Consider the following 20,252-nt stretch of genomic DNA (forward strand, 5'->3'; position numbering starts at 1 on the left):
AGCAGCCTTTCAAGAATGAAAAGTCGTAATCACAGTAAAATAGCATTGTGAACTAGCTATTTGTTTATATTTTCTGCATTTTAACTGTTAGTGTTTAGAATTTTCAGTTGATAGCATTCAACTCTTTCGTAAAACGTTGGCAACGGAAACAACGACGCTGTTCATGTAAAGGGGAAATTCCATGATGGCTGTGAAACTGTCTGTGGGCCCCACCACAGTTAGACAGCTCTGACTGAGCTCTGTACACACATACTACACTGTAATTAATTTTTGCACTAAATTGGAGAAACTTCTTACATTTACATCTAAAAAGCATTTTCATAGGAACTCCTTTATATAACAGTATTTTCTTTTAAAACTCATGGGAAAATATTGTTGACAATTTTAAATTAATATTGACTAATTAAAATAAAACCAGCATCCTTGTGGACAAAACACTACTTTTAAAAATTGTTCCAGAAATTATAGTTATCTTTGTCCATTTTCTGATGCTGATGAGGATGGTAAGGGATGCAAAGAAGAATCCGACTTGCCAGACTATCAGATGCCACATAAAATTCAACAAGTGCCATTAGGACTACGATTACCATTGTGTGTTGTGGTTAGATGGGACAAAATTCTAACCTTTTGGCCATAAACACTACTGGCATGTTTGGTGAAAAAAGGGGATTGCGTACATGAAAAGCCGCCATCCTCACAGTAAAATACGCCAGTGGATCATTGATGCTTTTGGATGTTTTGCAGCTGGTGGTCCAGGGGCTCTTGTGAAAATTGATGGCAACATGAATCCCATACATTTTTTTGCCCAAAACCTGATTGCCTCTGCCAGAAGGTTTAGACTTAATCGTAAAGGGGGCCTGACAGATTACATATAGCAGCAGAGGCGCCTACACTCTACAGTTATTGTGCACCTACAAAGTGCCACTATATGGTAGTTGTACTCACCAAAATGGCCAGGGAGTGAAGCTACAAGGCATAAAGCTCACTCCAAATAAACACTACATTCAGTTCTCCTTTTGCCGTTACAGTATAAAACATATTTTTACTTATATTTTCACTCACTCTGAACATGAATTTTTTTTTTTTATTCAAATGACACCAGGGATTTAATGTCCTCTTTAACCAAACACCTACCGCCATTTTTTTTTTCACATTGTAGATGCAGAACTGTCAATAATCTATAAACAGACATATTCAGTGACTTTATTTAATCGACTTGCTTCCCTTGTATTGCAACTTTGCTGTTAGTAATGGCACAACTTCCACATCTGAAGAAGGCTTCTAATGATCTAATCTGGAAATATTTAATGTAAGCCAGCCCAATAATCAGTGAAGGCCTATGGACTGTAGCTAGGTTACGGGACTGCACACACATGCAGAAAATAAAAATAAAGAATCAGGGTGTTCTGCAAGTGGTGCTTTGCATCAGTGATGCTGTGCACCCTTGTTAACTGGACATCTGTGCTTTATAGTGTAGCCTATAAACATGTCTACCAAGAGTTATATTACATTATTTAAATGAGTGCTTTTGACAATCAATGAAACTGTCACCCAAAGTCAGGTAAAAGTGATACGATATCCTGCCGAACCCAACTACTTTGCATTTGATGCTATTGTCAAGGTGTGGCTATTTCAACACAAAGTCAACATAGTAGAGACAATCTTCATTAACACTTCCTGAACACTTCTCTGATATTCCCTTCATAAAGTAATTCTTCTTGTAATTATACTACATTCTTGTATGGCAGGGAATGTCTGCGATCACCCCCTACAAACACCACTTGTGTGCAGAAACATGGATTGGTTACAAAGAAATCACAATATGCGAGTTCATGACCCTCCTGGAGAAAGGAAAGGTCTGGCATACAAATGAGCGCTTGATAAATAGCACATCTACAAATTTGACTGTAGACTTATTATTTGTTTAGTTTTTTTTTAAGCACACAAATGTAGTTTAAAATGCCAATATGAATATACAATATTTATGTAAATAAACTTTAATGCACATTAATGGTAAGAAATACAGGCAGTTTAGTGATTTGAAGAAAAGACAATACACTACATAAACACATCTCTTTTAAAAAAAAAAAAAAAAAAAAAAAAAAAACCTTGTGGTTTAGTTCGCATTTCTGGTAAATAAGGAACTAATGCAGTGTGTGTGAACATACTCCTGTCCCCACAAACACCTTTTAGCTTACATCCATAAAATAACATGGAACGTAACAGGAACGATGGGTGGAAATGTTAACCATTGCACTTTAAATGGTTAAAGAAATCAAAGGGAAAGAAAAAAAACATGATAATAAAATGGGTTTTTGATCTACTACATCCAATACATGAGAATGCAAATTAAATACTGGCTTTGGTTTAGATTAGCAACTTGCATCATGATAGTGTTGATCACAGGTTTAAATAGGCACTAGTGTATTTAATTCGAGAGCAATTTAAACACTTCAGTAACTCATGATATAAAAGGTACATTAATTACAGCTTGAGTTCATGAGAAGCAGTTTGTTATAGTTTTGCTGGTAAAAAGTTTACTTTAGCCAGTAAACATTTCTTAGCAAGACTTAGTGATGAATGTACACGTTTTTGAATAATGCAGTAAGGTACTAATAATTGACAAGACAAATTCATCACGTTTGGATTGGCAGTATATCTTTCTGCACTTGAAATAATTAAATTTTTGAGGAGATACACCTTTGGCATAATCAATCTTTTTACACATAACATGAACGTTTAAGATAACGCTTTTCTTTTCAAAGCAAGATTTACATCAGTACTTCCCTGTGGCACAGAAAAAGTTTGAGGATTTTTGGCAGGGCTATGAATTTGCTATGCCCAATCCCTTAAAATGTGTAAACATGGTTTCAACCAACCTCTTCTGCATAATTATCATATTCTGACCTCAAAAAAAAAAAAAAAAGGAAAAAGGAAAAATCTAACCGTATTAGCTCTTCCCTGTTTGTTCTCCCATAAAATCAATAGGTATGGTTGTTTAGATGTAGGCAAGTCATTCTTCAACCTGATGCAAATATCAGTCTGGGTTAATGCACACCAGAAACAGCTACGCAGAAAGCCCTTTTTCAGTACAACCATATCGAATATTCAAAAAAATATTCAAAAATCTTCTATACACATTCTACAGGCACACAGGTAGACTTTTGAAGATAAAGGGTATGAGGGTATTTGGACACAATGCATTCAGCAGAAACATCTGAAGTGTAAATGCTATGATGGAGTTAATACTTAGTGAAAAAAGGCATATTCAGTGTCTTGTGCCAACAGCTGTCTGAGAGGGAGTCAACTGTCTACGTGTCCATTAAAAGTCCGTGTATAAGCACGAGTCTCTATGGAGCCCCTGCAGCTCAGCACTTCTCTAGAGACGTGGGGAGAGACACAGCTTCTCAGTCTTATTGCAGCGGGCTGTCAAACACTGTATCTGGCAGGATAGAAATCTTCAGCTTCTTATCAGGCCAGCTGTATTCCTTTGGTAGCTTGGACTGAAAAACAGGGATGTGTTTAAGGAGAGTGGTTCAAAAATTCCTTTTAAAACAGGTCATTATGCATTCAGTGCTTACCCACCTCGTCACGAATATTCAGATCCTGAAGGTCGCCTAGCATGTGTTCCACAAACTCTTCAGTGAGAAGGATCTAAACAAGAGAAGTGTACATCGTTATACTGTTCAGTGAGCATGCCATTCGGATATGTACCATGGTACCGGATATTCATTACCTGTAGCCAAGGCCCATGAGCAGCGTAGGGGTGCTCTTCTGTTGCAAAGGCACCCTCCACTCCAGTGGATACAAAAGTGATTGCCGTGTCACCATTGATACTTTTATATGTGAAGTGCCTCCCGTGAAGGAGGCGACCTCTATGGAAGACAGAGAAGAGCGAAAAATCTCATTTAGTAATGACAGCCACTAGTGTCTTGATTGCTACAGAGATGAAATTCTCATGGATCACCTTCAGGCTTAAAAAAAACTTTGATTTCATCTAAACAAAATGAGATTACACTTCAAACTCGGATCTTATACTAAAACCTTTTAATGCCAACACTTGGGCTTGCTGGAACCTGCCTAAAAGATTTGCTGGCTAAGGACATCAGTAACATGTTAACAGCTATGCTATTTTTAGAACACTGTATGGGTAAAGGAAAATCTGTTCTCAGAATAACAGGACATTAAATAAATAGTGCATAATAAGTGCATTTCCCCTGCACAACAGCCACTCCCAAGTGGATGAGGAAGGGCCCAAATGTACTGTACTGCAATGAGGTACTATTGTGCACTCATATCTGTGTGTGTGGCAGGCACAAGTGTGCGTGTGAGGTGGGAAAATAAGCATGCCTGCAGGAGACACTGGAAAGTCTGTACATTACCTAAGGCACAGTGGGAGCAGAGTTCCAGACTCCTGATTGAACTTGAGGTGCACACTCTCCAGCTGTCGCGTCCTCACCAGCTCATGAGGAACAATAGCAGATGAGCTCTCACTTTCCAGACTGTCCTTACGACTTCTGATGAGGGTGGAAGGAGGGGCGTGTGCAGGGGCAAAGCAGAGAGAGGGAGAGAGATGAAGGGAGAAGGAATGAATAATTTTGCATATTTAATTTGCTCCTATTTTCTGCTGTCTACAAAGACAGACTGCTCTAAAGATCCCTAGGCATAAAGCAACAGTCCCTTATTTTCTGCTTACCCGTAAGTGAAGTGATTAGTACTCACACATTTGCATGGAAGCAAGTCAATCACTGCCAGCATGCCAAACTGCACATATGTAGTTTATAGATTATGAAAATAGCTGTATATGTTGCACCACATTAGAAGCAGTCCAGCTCACGTAAACAGCTTTAATTTCATTATAAAATCAAAGTTACTTCACCACAATTGTAAACCAATTGTAAGATAAAAGTGCTTTCCAGGTTAAATAAAATGTTGTATGACAACTTAAAGCTGCATTGGATATAAAGCAAAGTATAATCACCAAATATGAGAAACATCAAATTGCTACATATAGAGCACTTTACATTTGAAAAAGTGAACCGTTCCCACTGCTTGGACATTTGTGTTCTTTTGGTTTTTAAACATCAGTTAGTCAAGGTAACCTAGCTTTAGAGCACCTCAGGTGTCATGGTGTAGGGAAACTGCCACTGCCATACCGGCCCATTCATTACCCTAAGTAATTCAGACATCGTCTTTAGCGCAGAGTAGAGTTTAATTATTCAGATTTAGGGTAAGCAGAATCAAAGGGAACCGCTGCCTTACTACAGAACTGCCCCTTTATCATTTAAAATATTTTGTTTATAATTTCAACTGACAAAGGCACAGTATATATACACTGTGCCACACAGACCACTACACTGTGTGTACCTTTGTTTTTGGAACAAAATGTAACCTGCAGATATTGAAGATAGCACCATTTATTAATGAAAAACTCCACTAGGGAACATTTTGTTCAGGAGTGCATTTTTTTTTTTTTTTTTTAAACTTTCTCTATTGTTTGGCTCTTACCTTGAGTTCTGCTTGCTCTGCAAATGTCCGACTGATTGTCTAAAGAGAAATTAGGGGTAAATTTGTACCACAGCGAAGAGAAATTAATGCATTTACCATTACTGTCGAGAGGAAAATCAATTTCCATTTTGTAAAAGCCACTAAGAACAGAGACAACCATTCCCCCATTTTTTCAGGGCAAGAAATGCTTTCAGCACCTCACAAAGCATTATTATATTAAAGGTCTGATTGTTGGTGTCACATCTGGTCAGTCAGTGAAAAAGGTAAAGCTTTCTGAATGAATGTCAGAGGGAAACAACTCTACCTACTGCAGGTCTTTGATGCTTGTAAAGCTTCTTTCACCCAAAGCTGCTTTTTGCCATCAGGCATTCAGCACTCGAGTATTTTGCCGCATTTCAAAATCTACTAAACATTCAGCTATCAATTTTCTTGATTATTCTTGCTTCAAAGACTGTAAAACGTACACATACTGAAATTTTTTTCAGGTTATTATAAAATTAATGAAAATCAGTCTATCCGGAATTGCCAACCACCACAGACCTGCTCTATAGCATTTTATGAACCAGGTATGGAAACAGTTTGACAATCAATCCTAAATCTGAACACGCACGTGCTATAGTAGCTAAATATCTACAACGTCAAAGTAATCTTCAGATTAATGCAAACAGAACCAAATGCTCAAGTATAATCCAAAATGTATAAACAATAAATTTAGATATATTTGTATTTTCACCCACATATTATCATAGATTCAGGATATATATATTACATTATATGTATAAAACACCCTTATAGAGTATGTATTAGATTAACTTCACTTTTGTGGTTCCTGCTGGCAATGCCAACTGTGTTTGGAAAAAATGCAAAAACTAAAATCATTCTAACTACTATGCTTTTTAAATGGCAAACATACACACACTCTGCTGCAGTAGATGTATGCTTGGCATGGCTAAAGAAAGACACTGCAGAAGCTCTGCTTATGGCCAGGGGGCAAGGTGAGCAGGACAAGATGGGCAGAACACAATAGGAGGCTGCGGTTACCCCAACCCCCTGTTGTGTAAGGTGTTGAACGGAGCACGACTGCATTGAGATCAATGAGATGAGAATAGACTGTCAAACACCTCAGCTAACAACAAGGAGCATCAACACACAGAACAAACAGATATTAAAAAAGGCGTGAAGAACTATTCATCACAGCCTTTGCAGTGACAGCCAGAAGTGAAAGCTTATCAGACAAATGATCAGACGAAAACCACTCTACTCTGCTAGCACTACACCAAACAAGATTTTATAAAAACCTCTCATAACTAACTTCTGTAACATGCAGCTATTCCCCAAGTCCTAAAGAGTCATGCTCTAACCAAAAGCAGCACCTATAATTCACTTAGACTGTGCAGACATTTACACTTACAGTCGGGTCCATAAGTATTTGGACAGTGAAACAATTTTCGTAATATTACCTCTGAACACCACCACAAGGGATTTGAAATAAAACAATCAAGATGTGATTGAAGTGTAGACTTTCAACTTTAATTCAAGGGGTTTAACAAAAATATTGCATTAACCCTCAACAGCCATTCCCTCCATTTTCACAGGCTCAAAAGTAATTAAACAAACTAAGAGTTATAAATATAAAGATTATTTAACACTTAGATGGAAATCCTTTGCAGTCAATGACCGCCTGAAGTCTGGAACTCATGGACATCACCAAATGCTGAGTTTCCTCCCAAGAGATGCTTCGCCAGGCCATTACTGCACCCGACCTTCAGTGGCTGCTTGTTTGTTGGTCTTTCTGCCTTCAATTTTGTCTTCAGTAGGTGAAAAGCAGCTCAATTGGGTTTAGGTCAGGTGACTGACTCAGCCATTTAAGAACATTATTATTTTTTTTGCCTTAAGAAGCTTTTGGGTTGCTTTCGTGTTATGTCTTGCGTCATTCATCTGTAGTGTGAAGAGCTGTCCCATCAGTTTTACAGCATTTGAATCTAAGTGCAAAGTATAGCTCTATACATTTCAGATTTCATCCTGCTACTTCTATCAGCAGGCACATCATCAATAAACACCAGTGACCCAGTTCCACTGGCAGCTACACATGCCCATGCCATAACACTTCCTCCACCATGTTTGACAGATGAAGATGTATGCTTTGTATCATGAGCCCTTCCTTTCCTTCCCTTAGTCTTCTCTTTCCATCATTCTGGTACAAGTTAATCATGCATCAGAACTGGTCAAACTTTTTAAAGAGAGTTTTCTTTCTTTTTTTGTAAAGCAAAGTCTAATCTGACCTTTCTGTTCTTGAGTGTTACCAGTAGTTTGCATCTTGAGGTAATCTGTCTGTATTTACTTTCATGAAGGAGTCTCTTGACTGTAGACTTTGACAATGATACGCCTACCTCCTAAAGAGTGTTCTGACTTGGCTAGATGTTGTAAAGGGGTTTTTCTTCACCAAGGAAAGAATTCTGTGATCATCCACATTAGTTGTCTTTCATGGTCTTCCAGGCCTTTTGGTGTTGCCAAAAGCTCGCTAGTGCATTCCTTCTTTTTTATGAATGTACCAAACTGGTGATTTGACCACTCCTAAAGTTTCTGCTATCTCTCTGATAAGCCTGTTTTTTCAGCCTAATGATGACCTCCTGCACTTGCATCGACACCTCTTTGGACCGCATAGTGAGAGTTCCCATGAACAGCTACCAAACGCAATTCAACGCGTGGAATCAACTCCAGACCTTTTATCTCCTTAATTTGTTATGAAATAACAAGGAAACAGGCCACAACTGGCCATGAAACTGCTTATCAGTCAATTGTCCAATTACTTTTGAGCCTGTGAAAATGAAGGGACTATGTTTAAAAAAAAAAAAGAAAAAAAAAAAAAAAAAAAAAAAGAAAAATGGCTGCAATTCCTACATGGTTAATGCAATATTTTTTGTTAAAGCCCCTGAATGAAAGCTGAAAGTCTACACTTCAATCACATCTTGATTGATTCATTTCAAATCCATTGTGGTGGTGTACAGAGACAAAAATTGTGTCACTGTCCAAATACTTATGGACCTGACTGTATCTTAGAATTTAACAAGTATTTCCAAGTTTCTGGCATTGTTCAGTGTTTTCTAATACAAAGCACAGCGAACGTTAATATTATGTCTTTTTGGACCCTGTAGCACTACTGTGGTTAATATAACTTTTACATAGCATTACTATTATTATCGTAAATAATATTGTAAAATGGCTAATCTACATTATTTGTGTTTCAATGAAAGTAACAGATTCACCAAAAAATAAATAAATAAATAAATCTGACCAACTTAAATGACAACACACAAACCATCATAATGAATGAAAATATCATATATAATATTCAAATATTTTTTCTTTGAAACTGAAAGAAACTTAATCCTACTAGCAATGAATTGTAGCTAGTGCATCACCAAAAAATAAAACTAAATACCAAACTGGAAAGCAGTGATATTTGGATACTATAATGAATGTTTTACCCTAAGAAAAAGCTGTATTTCAGCAAAGATATTAACACACCCGGAGGCATCCTTGCGGCTTCTCTAATAAGTCTTAACGGCAGAAATCTTTATACTTTACCCGGCATGTGATGAAAGCTGACTAACATCAACTCTGCTGTAAATCTACAAGGAATTTCTGAAGAAGCAACAACATCTTGGAATATGTAGAAGCAACAGGTTCAAACTTGTATCACACTGGTTAGCTTAAATCAACATGCAAACGCCAGCAGCCATGTTGTCAAGTAGCCCATTAATTATAATATAAGGATTTTAATTAACTTGAGAATGAGTACTATGAATATCAGCCATTTTGACATAACAGCAACAGCAAAGAGACAAAATTGTTTTTTGCTCATTCTAACACTAGCACACAGTTATGAAATAAGCAATTTGCTTCCCGAATGTTCATTTTCGCTGATATTTGTGGTTTGTGTGGGCAAAACATCTCATTTTAGCAGCAATACATCTGATTTATGATCAAATGTTTGGTTTGAAATGTGTTCTATAACTAATTGGTTAGTTATAGATTATAGCCAATATAAACATTGCACTAAACAGGCACTATCAGAAACATCTATTAATAACCAATGAATAGACATTTGGGCAACATAAGGAGGAAATTAAACTAAAAAAAAATATTTAATCTCAATTTCAGGACACAATTTAGTGAATACAGTAAAGACTGGTAGTTTAACAAAGAGATATTTTATACTGAAAATATTTAATTGAATATAAAATTATTCATATAATAAATGATTGTTTTAAAATAATACAATCTATGTCTTGATACTCAGTTGTACAGATCTTTCCTCAGAACATCACCTCTGGGCAAAGTCCCCTGACAATTCCACTGTACACAAATCAAGAAGTGGAAATCAAAATTAAGGTGCCACATCCACCAGATTATCCCAAGGCCACCTTCTTTCCTTTATATGAGTCTGATATCTTCACTGAGGGAACATTTAAACAACCCCCCACACCTCACCCATACCTCACCCATACCTCACACAACTCATCAACATCAACAGATGTATACGGATTCTAAATTTGGGACAAGTTTATCAAATTTCAGTGTTAATAATTCCAAAGTTACTTACACTGGCCGGTCTTGATGGTGTCTCTGGCTGTTAATGGGGGGTAAGACTGACTTGCTGTTAATCTCCAGTCCTTTCCTCAGGGCTTCCCTGATCTGTTCGGTGTCTGCATATAAACAAACAAACAAATAAACCTGTTAACCATTCTTAAAAGTGTGATGTCATTTAGACAAATACAAAAGATGCAGTAGAAGCAATAAAAGATTATATTACAATTACAGGTCAGTAAAATATGTTTCTCATCATTTCTTAGATTGTGATAATTACTTCCCTATATTAAATCACTCACCTTTCTCAGACAGCCTGCGTGGCTGTGATCCAATGCAGATGCTGCGGCTGTCGTCCTCATCCTCGGGAGGTCGGCTCAGGTCATCCCATGCACACTTGGCACTGACACCGCTCAGGTTAGAGCCGTCTGTTTCAATGCCTTTATCCACCCTCTCCTGCTTGGATTGAAAAAAATCACATACACATGACACAACAGGTCATATATACATGGCCCGACATGTTGACATGGACAAAAGTGTACAGCTAAACTGACGCAGGTTTAATGCAAACATCTCTAATTTTGTAATATTGCGGTAGTTGTGGTGGGTATTAAGTTTCTAATCAGTTTGATTTACTGCATGCAGTGTAGAGCTTCAAAACATCTCTTTATTTAGATTTAAAAAAAAAAAAAACAATCTGGTGGAAAATGATGGAGAAAATTAAAAGAGAAAGATGACAAAAGTCCTCCAAAGTACAGGAACACTTTACATTACACTCCAGTGTTGGCATCATAACATATCTTGTGTTTTAATGCGAGAATAATTAATTTTCCTTCGTAATCAATCCTTTGTAGCGAATGTAGCAAACACGTGCAATGTCTCAGGCTGAACCTTATTAACCACCAGGTATTCTGTTGAGTTGTCCTACTTTGTCAGACATTTATGATCATATTCATCAATCTTTCCTTCCTTATCAGAAACCATTATCTTGTGCTACTTTGGTTAATAAAATTGAAAATAACTGAAATGAATAATTAAACTACAAGAGTAATGTTTTAGCACTTAAAACTCATTTACACTGTGTTTCTTTTATTTTGTGTTTGCACAGTTTATTCATAATTATTATCCTACATTAATGCATTTATGTGAATCAGAATGTGCATTATGGCAGTGTTGGGCAGTAGTGTTGCCACAAGCAAAGGCATTTGAATAAATTAGTTAAAAAAGTAACAAGCAGTTAAACCCGTTTTCGAAAGAGTGGTGTTGATAAACACTACATTGTTTAACATGCACAACCCAGTCCCCTCCAAAAGTATTGGAACAGCAATTCTTTGGTTTTGGCTACACACTGAAGACATTTTGGTTTGAGAACAAAAATGAGAGCCGATAGATCAGAATTTCAGCTTTCAATTCCTCATATTTACATCTATATATGTTAAACACCTTAACATAACTTAAAGACCATCCAAGCTTTAGGTGGGCAAAAGTATTGGAACACATTTACTTTCATTTAGTGTAAGACTAACACTTAATATTTGGTTGCACGTCTCTTGCTTGCAATAACTTATCGATCCAGCAACCCACTGACGACATCAAACCGTTTCATTCTTCTTCTGTGGTGCTTTTCCAGGCTTGTAGTGCAGATTCTTTCAGTTGTTGGGGGTTTCTCCCTTCAGTCTCCTCTTCAGGAGGTGAAATGCTGCTCATTTGAGTTAAGGTCTGGTGATTGATTTGGCCAGTCTAAAACCTTCCAGTTTTCCCCCTGATGAAGTCCTTTGTTGTTTTGGCAGTGTGTTTTGGGTCATTGTCTTGCTACATGATGAAGTTCCTCCCAATTAGACAGGATGCATTTCTCTGTAAATTGGCACACAGACTGTTTCTGTAGATTTCTAAATTCGTTCTGCTGCTACCATCAATAGTTACATCATCAATAAAGATTAGCGAGCCCGTTCCGTGACACTATCAATGCGCTTGACCGATGAGCTTGTACCTTCTGACTCATGAGTACATGTTTTGTCAGTTTGGTAGAGGTTAATCTTGGTTCCAGAACTTTTGTGGCTCATCTCTGTATTTCTTTGCAAATTCCAATCTGACCCTCTGATTCTTACTGCTGATGAGTGGTTTGCACCTTGTGGTATGGCCTCTGTATTTCTGCTCTTCTTCGAACAGTGGATTATGATACCTTCACCCCTGTGGAGGTCGTTGGTGATGTCACTGACTGTTGTTTTTCTTCACAGTTCTCACAATGTTTGTCATCAACTGCTGTTTTCCTTGGCTGACCTGTTCCATGTCTGGTTGTTAGTACACCAGTGGTGTCTTTCTTTTTCTGGACTATGCCCAATGCTTGTGCAATGGCTCCGCTCGATTTTCCCTCGTTTCTCAGCTTCAAAATGGCTTGCTTTTCTGCCATAGAGAGCTGTCTGATTTTTATTTTAACAACAAATGAAGTCTTCACAGTTGAAGCCCAATGCTCAAACCAAAAAAGTTCAGAGCTATTAACCGTTTAAACAATCAATCCAACAGGGCACACCTGGGCAACAAGAAACACCTGTCAGTCACATGTTCCAATATTTTTGATCACTTAAAAAAAAATGGGTAGGTCCACACAGTGAAATTAATTCAGCTTCAGAGTGTTTCAGTTAGGAAGACAGAAAGTGGGTCCTTCACTTTGAATTTGACTGCTTGGAAATGAACAAATCAGGACTTGAAATGCAGGTAAGATCCTCAAAACAGCAACTGAAACAACTGCACACCAGAAAAACCTTACAGAATACCTTACACTAATTTGGGTGTCTGATTTAAAAAAAAAAGGTGGTTGACATAAGCAGTTGACAATATTCTTGAGCGATAACAGACTATCTGATAAATGTCAGTAATGTTCTATTGTGTTGGTGACCTATTATTTAATTAAGCCTAATTAAGAGCTCTGTAGTAGTATTAGTTCACAGAAATTACAGAATAAAATGTTTTTACATATGTATTTCTGGGGGTACGTTTTTAAAATAATCAAACTAAGCAACTAACTATCAAAACAGTTAGGTGCAGCCCTAATGCAGAGAGTACTTCTAACACCAGCTAGAACTGAAATGCCAAACTGAGACACTAATAGCACTGTTTAGGTCATGCTTGCTGGCAGTGCCAATGTGTGACAATCCCTACTAACAACCAAATTCTACACATCCCCATTAACTGACTGGCTACACATGAGATGCAGATGATGTGTTTGTTGATTGAATAGAATCATTTTAAGCAGTATTTAGTAGTATACAATAGTATATTTAGTAGTATAACTATTATAAGTAGTATTTAGTAGTATATAGTAATATTTTTTCTGATTTCATTTGTTGGCAAAAAATAATAAGTATGTTCAGAGCCTCTCCTGTGGGCATGGTATGGTTGTACTGCCATTTTAAGAACCATTTTTTCAATTCCATTTTATATTCAACCATACTGAAATGATTTTCTTTTACTATTACCCATTCCACAAATTCTTTGATCTCTGAGAGTTCAGATCTGAAACCTAGTTGTTTCAGGTCCATGTGATCAGAGGCAGCAAGCATGGGACCATAAACCGCCCCTTCACGATCCAATGAAAAAAAACAACAAAACATCTGATTCATCATCACGTAAATGATATTTTAGTTATGATGTTATGTTTTTATGTAAGTTTTTTTTTTCTTAGGGTTGCCAAATCGTCCAACTACTTTGCCATTAAAGTGTTCTCATTTCAGAAGAATATTCCACATTATAAAACCTAAATCAACCATCGACTATGAAATACGCAACAAAGGAGAAGAAGAAAGAGGAAAAATGCACTGCAAAATAAAGCCTTACTTGTAAGTGAGGATCAATGTCAAATATAGTCTCCCCTCTCCTCATGTCAGTGATTAACCAGGGACCTCCAGCACTGCAAACATAGCAGGAGGCGGAAGAAGCCCATTTACACACAGTTAATGAAAAAAGGAGAGTAAAACAAAGCATCTCAGTATCAGTGACCCATTTAACAAGAGGGAAAAAAAACAAAACAAAACAAAACATTGTAAACACAACACTGAAGTCTGAAAACTACCCAGCAACAACTCTAATACTTCCATAATTGTCTGCAAGGTATAACAGTGCCTGGAACAACACTTCAGGGCTGGTAGAGCGTGTTGCTCCTAAGAACACATTAATCCGGTACCCATTCAAAAACAAGGTTTGACCTTACTTTACACCGAGCCTGGTTTTTGAGAATACTCACACACGCACTCCACGGAGCAGGTCCAAAATGCCCTGTCCATTCCACTGCTGTGCTGCCTGGAGCTCTTCCGTGCACACCCCCACGATCTTCAACGCACAAAAGAAAACACAATTAATAATTCTACAACAAAATATCTACATAAAACATACTGGTCCATTCCAGGGTATTTATTCTCGCCTTGTGCTTTTGGGATAGGCTGTGGATTCGCTGCCTCTCTGGCCAGGATAAAACGGTTACTGAAGATGAATAAACGAATGGATTGTGGTACATCAAAAAAATATCCAGCAGCAATAACCATAAAGTAGGTTGTTTGATTATAAGAAACATCGGCAAGGTCATTTGTCATGTTAAGCTGATGATGGTTAAAAAAAAAAAAAAAACTCTTAACCCAACTTATTATCCCTTACTAATCCCATACTCAATTTCACAGAAGGTGAAAATCTGCCCTATGTACTGTACACAGATTATACAGTATTAGTTCAAACTGACCACATTAATATACTTCCTTGTGCAAAACACACAAAACACATAACTAGTTCCATCAGACCATGGAACCAAACCACTGAAAAAGAAAATGTCAAACTGATCTGAGAATAAGCTTTGCTAACTAGACTCACAGTAAAAAGTTAAGTTTAAAGTAATACAAAAAGAAAAATATCACCACATTTCTGATAACCAGTTTGGAGAAGAGGTCAGGTAAGGGTTAAGGTATTACAGTATACTAAAATTGGGTGGAGGCTTATATAATTATTTTGCATCACATTCCTGTACTGAACAGTTGTAAACATAACGCAGTAGCACTAGTATGCAAGAACAATGAGAGGACAATGTATATTTGTTGTGCCATACTTGAAGAAAGCTGACCATCCCAAAGGGGGTTTGTACAGGTTGCATCTGGGGATCCTCTGTGAGCAGCATGTGCTGGATTCGGGACTCGCTGTTGTCTAGTGGGCTGTGCCATGAAATGTGGTCACCACTGCAGAATGTGTTTTCTGTATCCCAAAAAAGGACAACATATTTAAATGGTTTAGATATGGTTCAACGTTTTACTCACAAGACATTTCATCCAAAATTGCTCCAAGAAAAATTGCCAATAAAACAGGTAATATGGACATGGCATATTATCATAGTGTATGACAAGTACGAACAACACAATGCTTATCTATTCCTAAACTTTACGGTTTATCAAGCTTTTCCTTGAATTTAGGTGATAGTAGCGTGCACTATGCAGGTTGATCCAGTATACTGATTATAATTCTTCTTAAGGTATGTGGTTTGTCCTTGCCATGGAACACTTTTTCATGAAGCAACAAAGTATAACATATTATGTACTCATAATTTGACTTTATTTCTGCAACTTTTTACTTGAATGCTCTTGCCGTCCAAGGTGCTATCACTGATCAGTCAGCAACCAAATTAATGTAAGGAAGTGTCAGCCAAAAAATTGTCAAAATGTATTTGTACTGGTGGGAAACACAAATGACAACATAGTCCATGCACTACAAACACTATGAATCTAACTTCAACCATAAAGGCTACTGCTTAAGGTCATCACATTCAATAATAACTTAACGATTTTCATCAATTATTAGAACACGCTATTGTCTCTATCCACATAATGACTGGTAAGCATCTTATCTATATTATTTTTAAATATATTAAGATGCTTACATTCTGGCTTCTGGGTTGCTACTGGATAACATGATGGTCTTTGCGGATTAAAAAACTGATCTCAGTGATTTCGATCTTTCACAGCATACGTGGAGGAGGTAATAGCGCCCGACACAAGCAATGCAAAACATCATATTTAAACAATAAATGTGAAGGTAAGTGTGATTTATTTGTTCATTAAGGAACCAAAATATGGTAAGTATGTTCCTTGAGAAATTGAAGGGACATAACATTATACCATGATAAAGGAGTAGGTTACAGCCCATCCAAGAATAAGGTGACTCCATCCTCAGAAAAGACTGAGAACTATACTTTCTCCATCTTCCCCCAATGTAATAGAACAACACAAGTGATCAATCTTGTATATAAGGTTCAGAAATTACTCTCACAGGCTCCAACAGGGTGTTTAAAGCCAACCAAATTGCTTTTTATTAAATATTAATGAACAGGAAATGCAGTGGTCAGCCATAATAAAATAAAACACAGGTAATCTGTAATTTCCACAGATGTGAATTGAGAACAAATGAAACTGAAATATAAATCTGTGAAAATGAATCTGTTTAATTTCCCCCAGAACTGATATTTTTGTGATCATGTCTTCTAGGTAGCTTTTAAAGGCTTTGCACGCTAAGGACGCTTGGTTCCTCTCCCTGCTATTGAAAACAATTTGAAAAGAAAATGTAAGAAATATTAATCTAGTATGGTGCATTTTTCCATCAAACCATTTTGAATGACTTGGTTTGCTTCTCAACAAACTCAAATCTCTTTGAGCTTTCCTTCAAAGGTGACCGGCTATACGTGTTTCAGAAGACATATGATTTAGCTCTCATTCACCCAGATTTGGTGCATGTAGTTGGAACTGGCAGCATTTCAAAGAAAATAAAGAAATGATGCAGGCAGTGCTAAGCTTTATATGATAAACCGGTTTCGTACCTGATTGAAAGACGTACCGAGCCAAACCTTGCATAAGCTCAGCTGGCCAGGTGGGGGGAGCCGTCTCACCGGGCTCCCTCTTCAGCCGAAATGTAAGCTCGAAGCCAAATCCACTTGGACCTTCTGGACCAGTGAATCTGTAAAAACAAAAATATTTTATTTTAAACAGTCAGACTCAATGAGGTTTTGTGATAAAAGTACATAAAACAGAAGATAACATATATCTATATACTTTTACAACATGCTTAACCAGAAACATGGTTACACAACATTATCTGGGAGCAAAAACCAAAAGACTGTATGATGACTGTAGGAGGGTAGATGAAGTTAGAACCAGAACAGATAGAATTTATGTGTCAAAATCAGTTAGAGTTTTATATTATAAAATATAATGAATATCTTACTGACTCTGACCATTTAGCAGTTTCGGTTAAATTAAATCTAAACTAATATAAAACAAAAGTATACTAGAAGTTAAATACAACCTGTTTAAAGAACAAACAAGTAACTTATAAATTAATAAACTAAATTAAACAAATGAAGGACCTAAACGTTTTAACGGATTTAGGCAACCAAACGTGGCATGTCTTTAAAACGCAGATAACATCATATCTTCAAAGAAAATGTAAACAATTAAACCAGGTAAAAAAGGAGCACTAACACAGTCTTGTTTCACAGTGTACTGAGCTTCAAACCGAACAGAAAAGGAATTCCGATGAGTACGACAAGTTTCATGAATTAAATCAGAAATTACTCCAATAAATTATGAAATAGTATTAAATTTAGGGTTAAAATGTAGTATGAAGTGTAAGGTAGGACTGGACACAGAGCAGATAGGAAATATTCAAAAATCCATTCAACTCTTAAAGAAAATAAGTATATTAAAGATTATTCAGGGGAAATGATAGAAAGGTAGATGAAGTAGTTACACTCACTCATGAACTCTGTTGTCTCCGTACAAATCACTCAGGCCAAGACTCACATAGTGCCAGTGTTCCTGGACATCCAGAGCAGGACATCCCACGTTCCTGTACATGCTTATGTAGTCCAGAGGATCTGGCCCCCCTAACCTGTGTTTACATAATGAAAGGGTAAAACAAGGCTAACCAAACAGCCGTGTGCAATGCTAGCTGCATCCATCAACAATGTTCTGAACAGCACAGAGCCTTTTCTTACACTAGTACAAGTAGTGGGAGTTTTTTTTTTTCAATTTTCATCCAAACACGACTGAACATTTAAACCAAACATCTGATCCAATTTTCGGATGTAACTGCTCGCCCTGTTTAGCTCTACAGCTACATCAAGCCTTTATTAACCCACAGTCAAAAGATTTCTACATCATGTTAATATGCCACTTGAATATTTATTTCATATCATTACACACTGTTTAAACAAGGTGTGTAAGATGTGCATGTGCATGTCTGGAATGCTTACCAGTACTTAACGATGGCAGTGACTTGTAGCGGGTTTGGCTGATCGGGATACAGGCGCCGGGACTCCGCATAGATGGCCTGCAGACCCGGCGGAAAGAGCGAGGCGAGCCCGAGGTGGCCAGCCGCTCCGCCGCTAGGCCGCATCTCATCCATCCTTCACCACGACACCCGAAAAGAATGGAAAAGCCCTCCGAAAATACCGAAATCCTACGCTCCCTTCACAAAAGTACAAAACAACCCTCTTAAGTGATAATCCTCGCGCAAAAAGTTAACTTTATTCCAGCGTATATATCTTTTAAAAACCCTGAACACTCGTCTCCCCCAGGGTTTGCGGGGTCAGCGGGAGGCGTGGCCTCTTACTTTGACTGACACGTGTTCTGTTCAATCAGAACAGGCGTTGCTTGAAAGAGACGCACTGTGATTGGACAGCGTATATGGGGTGGGCGGACTGGTCTTCTGCCATTACATAAAATGTATTAGATTTCTCTCTTTTTTTTATATTTCCTAATGAGTGAAGAAATTCAAAGCTATTCAAAACTAATCATATAAGAAGAAATGAAATAATAACACTGTTTTCACTTGCTGAACTTTAAACATTCTTGTACTGTAATGTGTGTGATTTTATAGCTGTTTATCTTTTGACAGAAATAGGCGCCACCTACTGTTTATATATGTAGTGTAATTATTATTTGGATACATATCTTTTTTATTAAAATGAACTCTTTTTATAAAAATAATTTCAGAAGGGATTATTTCTGAGGAAGAGTCATGAACTGTGCAGGATATTAACAACAGAAGGAGTATGTCCTATATCTCATAGTGCCATAATGAATAGTTGTCTAAGTCACAGGTTCCCAACTTGGGTCCTGGGCTAGGCCTACCCCTGGTCCTACACAATTATTATTTTTATTTATTGTTTTTGTTCTAACAAGCCCACTTCAACTCAGAAAGGGCTATTAAATAGCTGATTGAATCAGGCATGTTAGAGCAGGAAAACACTCAAATGTGTATGTGGTTTAAGTCATAATAGGAGGCCTACGCTGCCTATGGCTGTGTAATCAGCTGGCATACTATTCAGTACACTAGTGTGCAGTTTGTGACATAACCAGGATGTACAACTCATTTATCTCTTCACCACCAGGCTTGTTTACCTGGTGCTTGGATACATGAGCCACTCATGGACTTTCTGCCTGCTGACAGATGAAACATAACTTATTCCGAAACATTTCAAGGGCTTTGGAAATGGGTAACTACAATGGCATTTTTTTTTTTTGACTCCCTGATGAGTTTAATGGTGATATATTGAAATCCAACAGTCTGTTGAGTGATTTAAAGCAGCTGGGCTTGGCCTGTTTAATCATATTGTCGATGGTCATCTCTTCAACTATTGTGTACGGCCTTCTGTGCAATTAAAAAAAATTACTAAAATGATAAAATATTATAGTAACCCAGTGTACATTTTTGTATGCCCATCTTTGCACATTTTCATATTTCCATTCATTCCTCTGGATTAATCTTGATTGCATTCATTTCAAGCAAAAACTGCACCATGTTCTCAATTGTTCCAGAGTGTCAGATCTGCCAGGGAGAGCACAGCCACTTTCTACATCCCATCTACTTTTCACCACAACAAACAAGCTCTCAGAACCAAATTACACAGCTAGAGTACCACCACTACTATGGCCCTCCACCAGTTCTTCTAGCTACACCTTGGGACTGCTATTATTACCATCTCTATACACATCCCCTTCCAGACGTGCTGGTAAACCCTTCAGGTAGCCATCCTGAACCCAGTAGTGGATCATGGCCAGAAGGATTCACCCTGAGAGGTGAGCTACGCTGGGGGAAGCTGGAGCGGGTGTTTGGCGCCAGCCAGG

At 37.5% G+C, this 20,252-nt stretch overlaps 1 protein-coding gene across 4 annotated transcripts; it reads right to left on the reverse strand.

Annotated features, from left to right (window-relative positions):
- Positions 1 to 1,981: 1,981 nt before the first annotated feature.
- On the reverse strand, positions 1,982 to 18,745 carry sufu (suppressor of fused homolog (Drosophila)). Of its 4 annotated transcripts, none has more exons than XM_026937086.3 (13): positions 18,377 to 18,745; positions 17,878 to 18,012; positions 16,943 to 17,079; positions 15,188 to 15,330; positions 14,339 to 14,424; positions 13,933 to 14,005; positions 10,401 to 10,554; positions 10,115 to 10,217; positions 5,509 to 5,547; positions 4,383 to 4,517; positions 3,737 to 3,875; positions 3,586 to 3,654; positions 1,982 to 3,503 (listed from the first exon to the last, which is right to left on the reverse strand). In XM_026937086.3, the coding sequence occupies exons 1-13, from the start codon at positions 18,526 to 18,528 to the stop codon at positions 3,414 to 3,416; spliced, it is 1,455 nt and encodes a 484-aa protein (XP_026792887.1). In that variant the 5' UTR covers positions 18,529 to 18,745; the 3' UTR covers positions 1,982 to 3,413. The 4 variants fall into 4 exon arrangements, with proteins under 4 accessions (XP_026792887.1, XP_026792880.1, XP_026792901.1 ...); XM_026937079.3 differs by having other exon boundaries at positions 10,401 to 10,557; positions 18,377 to 18,744; XM_026937100.3 differs by lacking the exon at positions 5,509 to 5,547 and having other exon boundaries at positions 18,377 to 18,744.
- Positions 18,746 to 20,252: the final 1,507 nt, after the last annotated feature.

This window comes from Pangasianodon hypophthalmus, chromosome 3, assembly GCF_027358585.1.
Source record: "Pangasianodon hypophthalmus isolate fPanHyp1 chromosome 3, fPanHyp1.pri, whole genome shotgun sequence".
NCBI lineage: Eukaryota > Metazoa > Chordata > Actinopteri > Siluriformes > Pangasiidae > Pangasianodon > Pangasianodon hypophthalmus.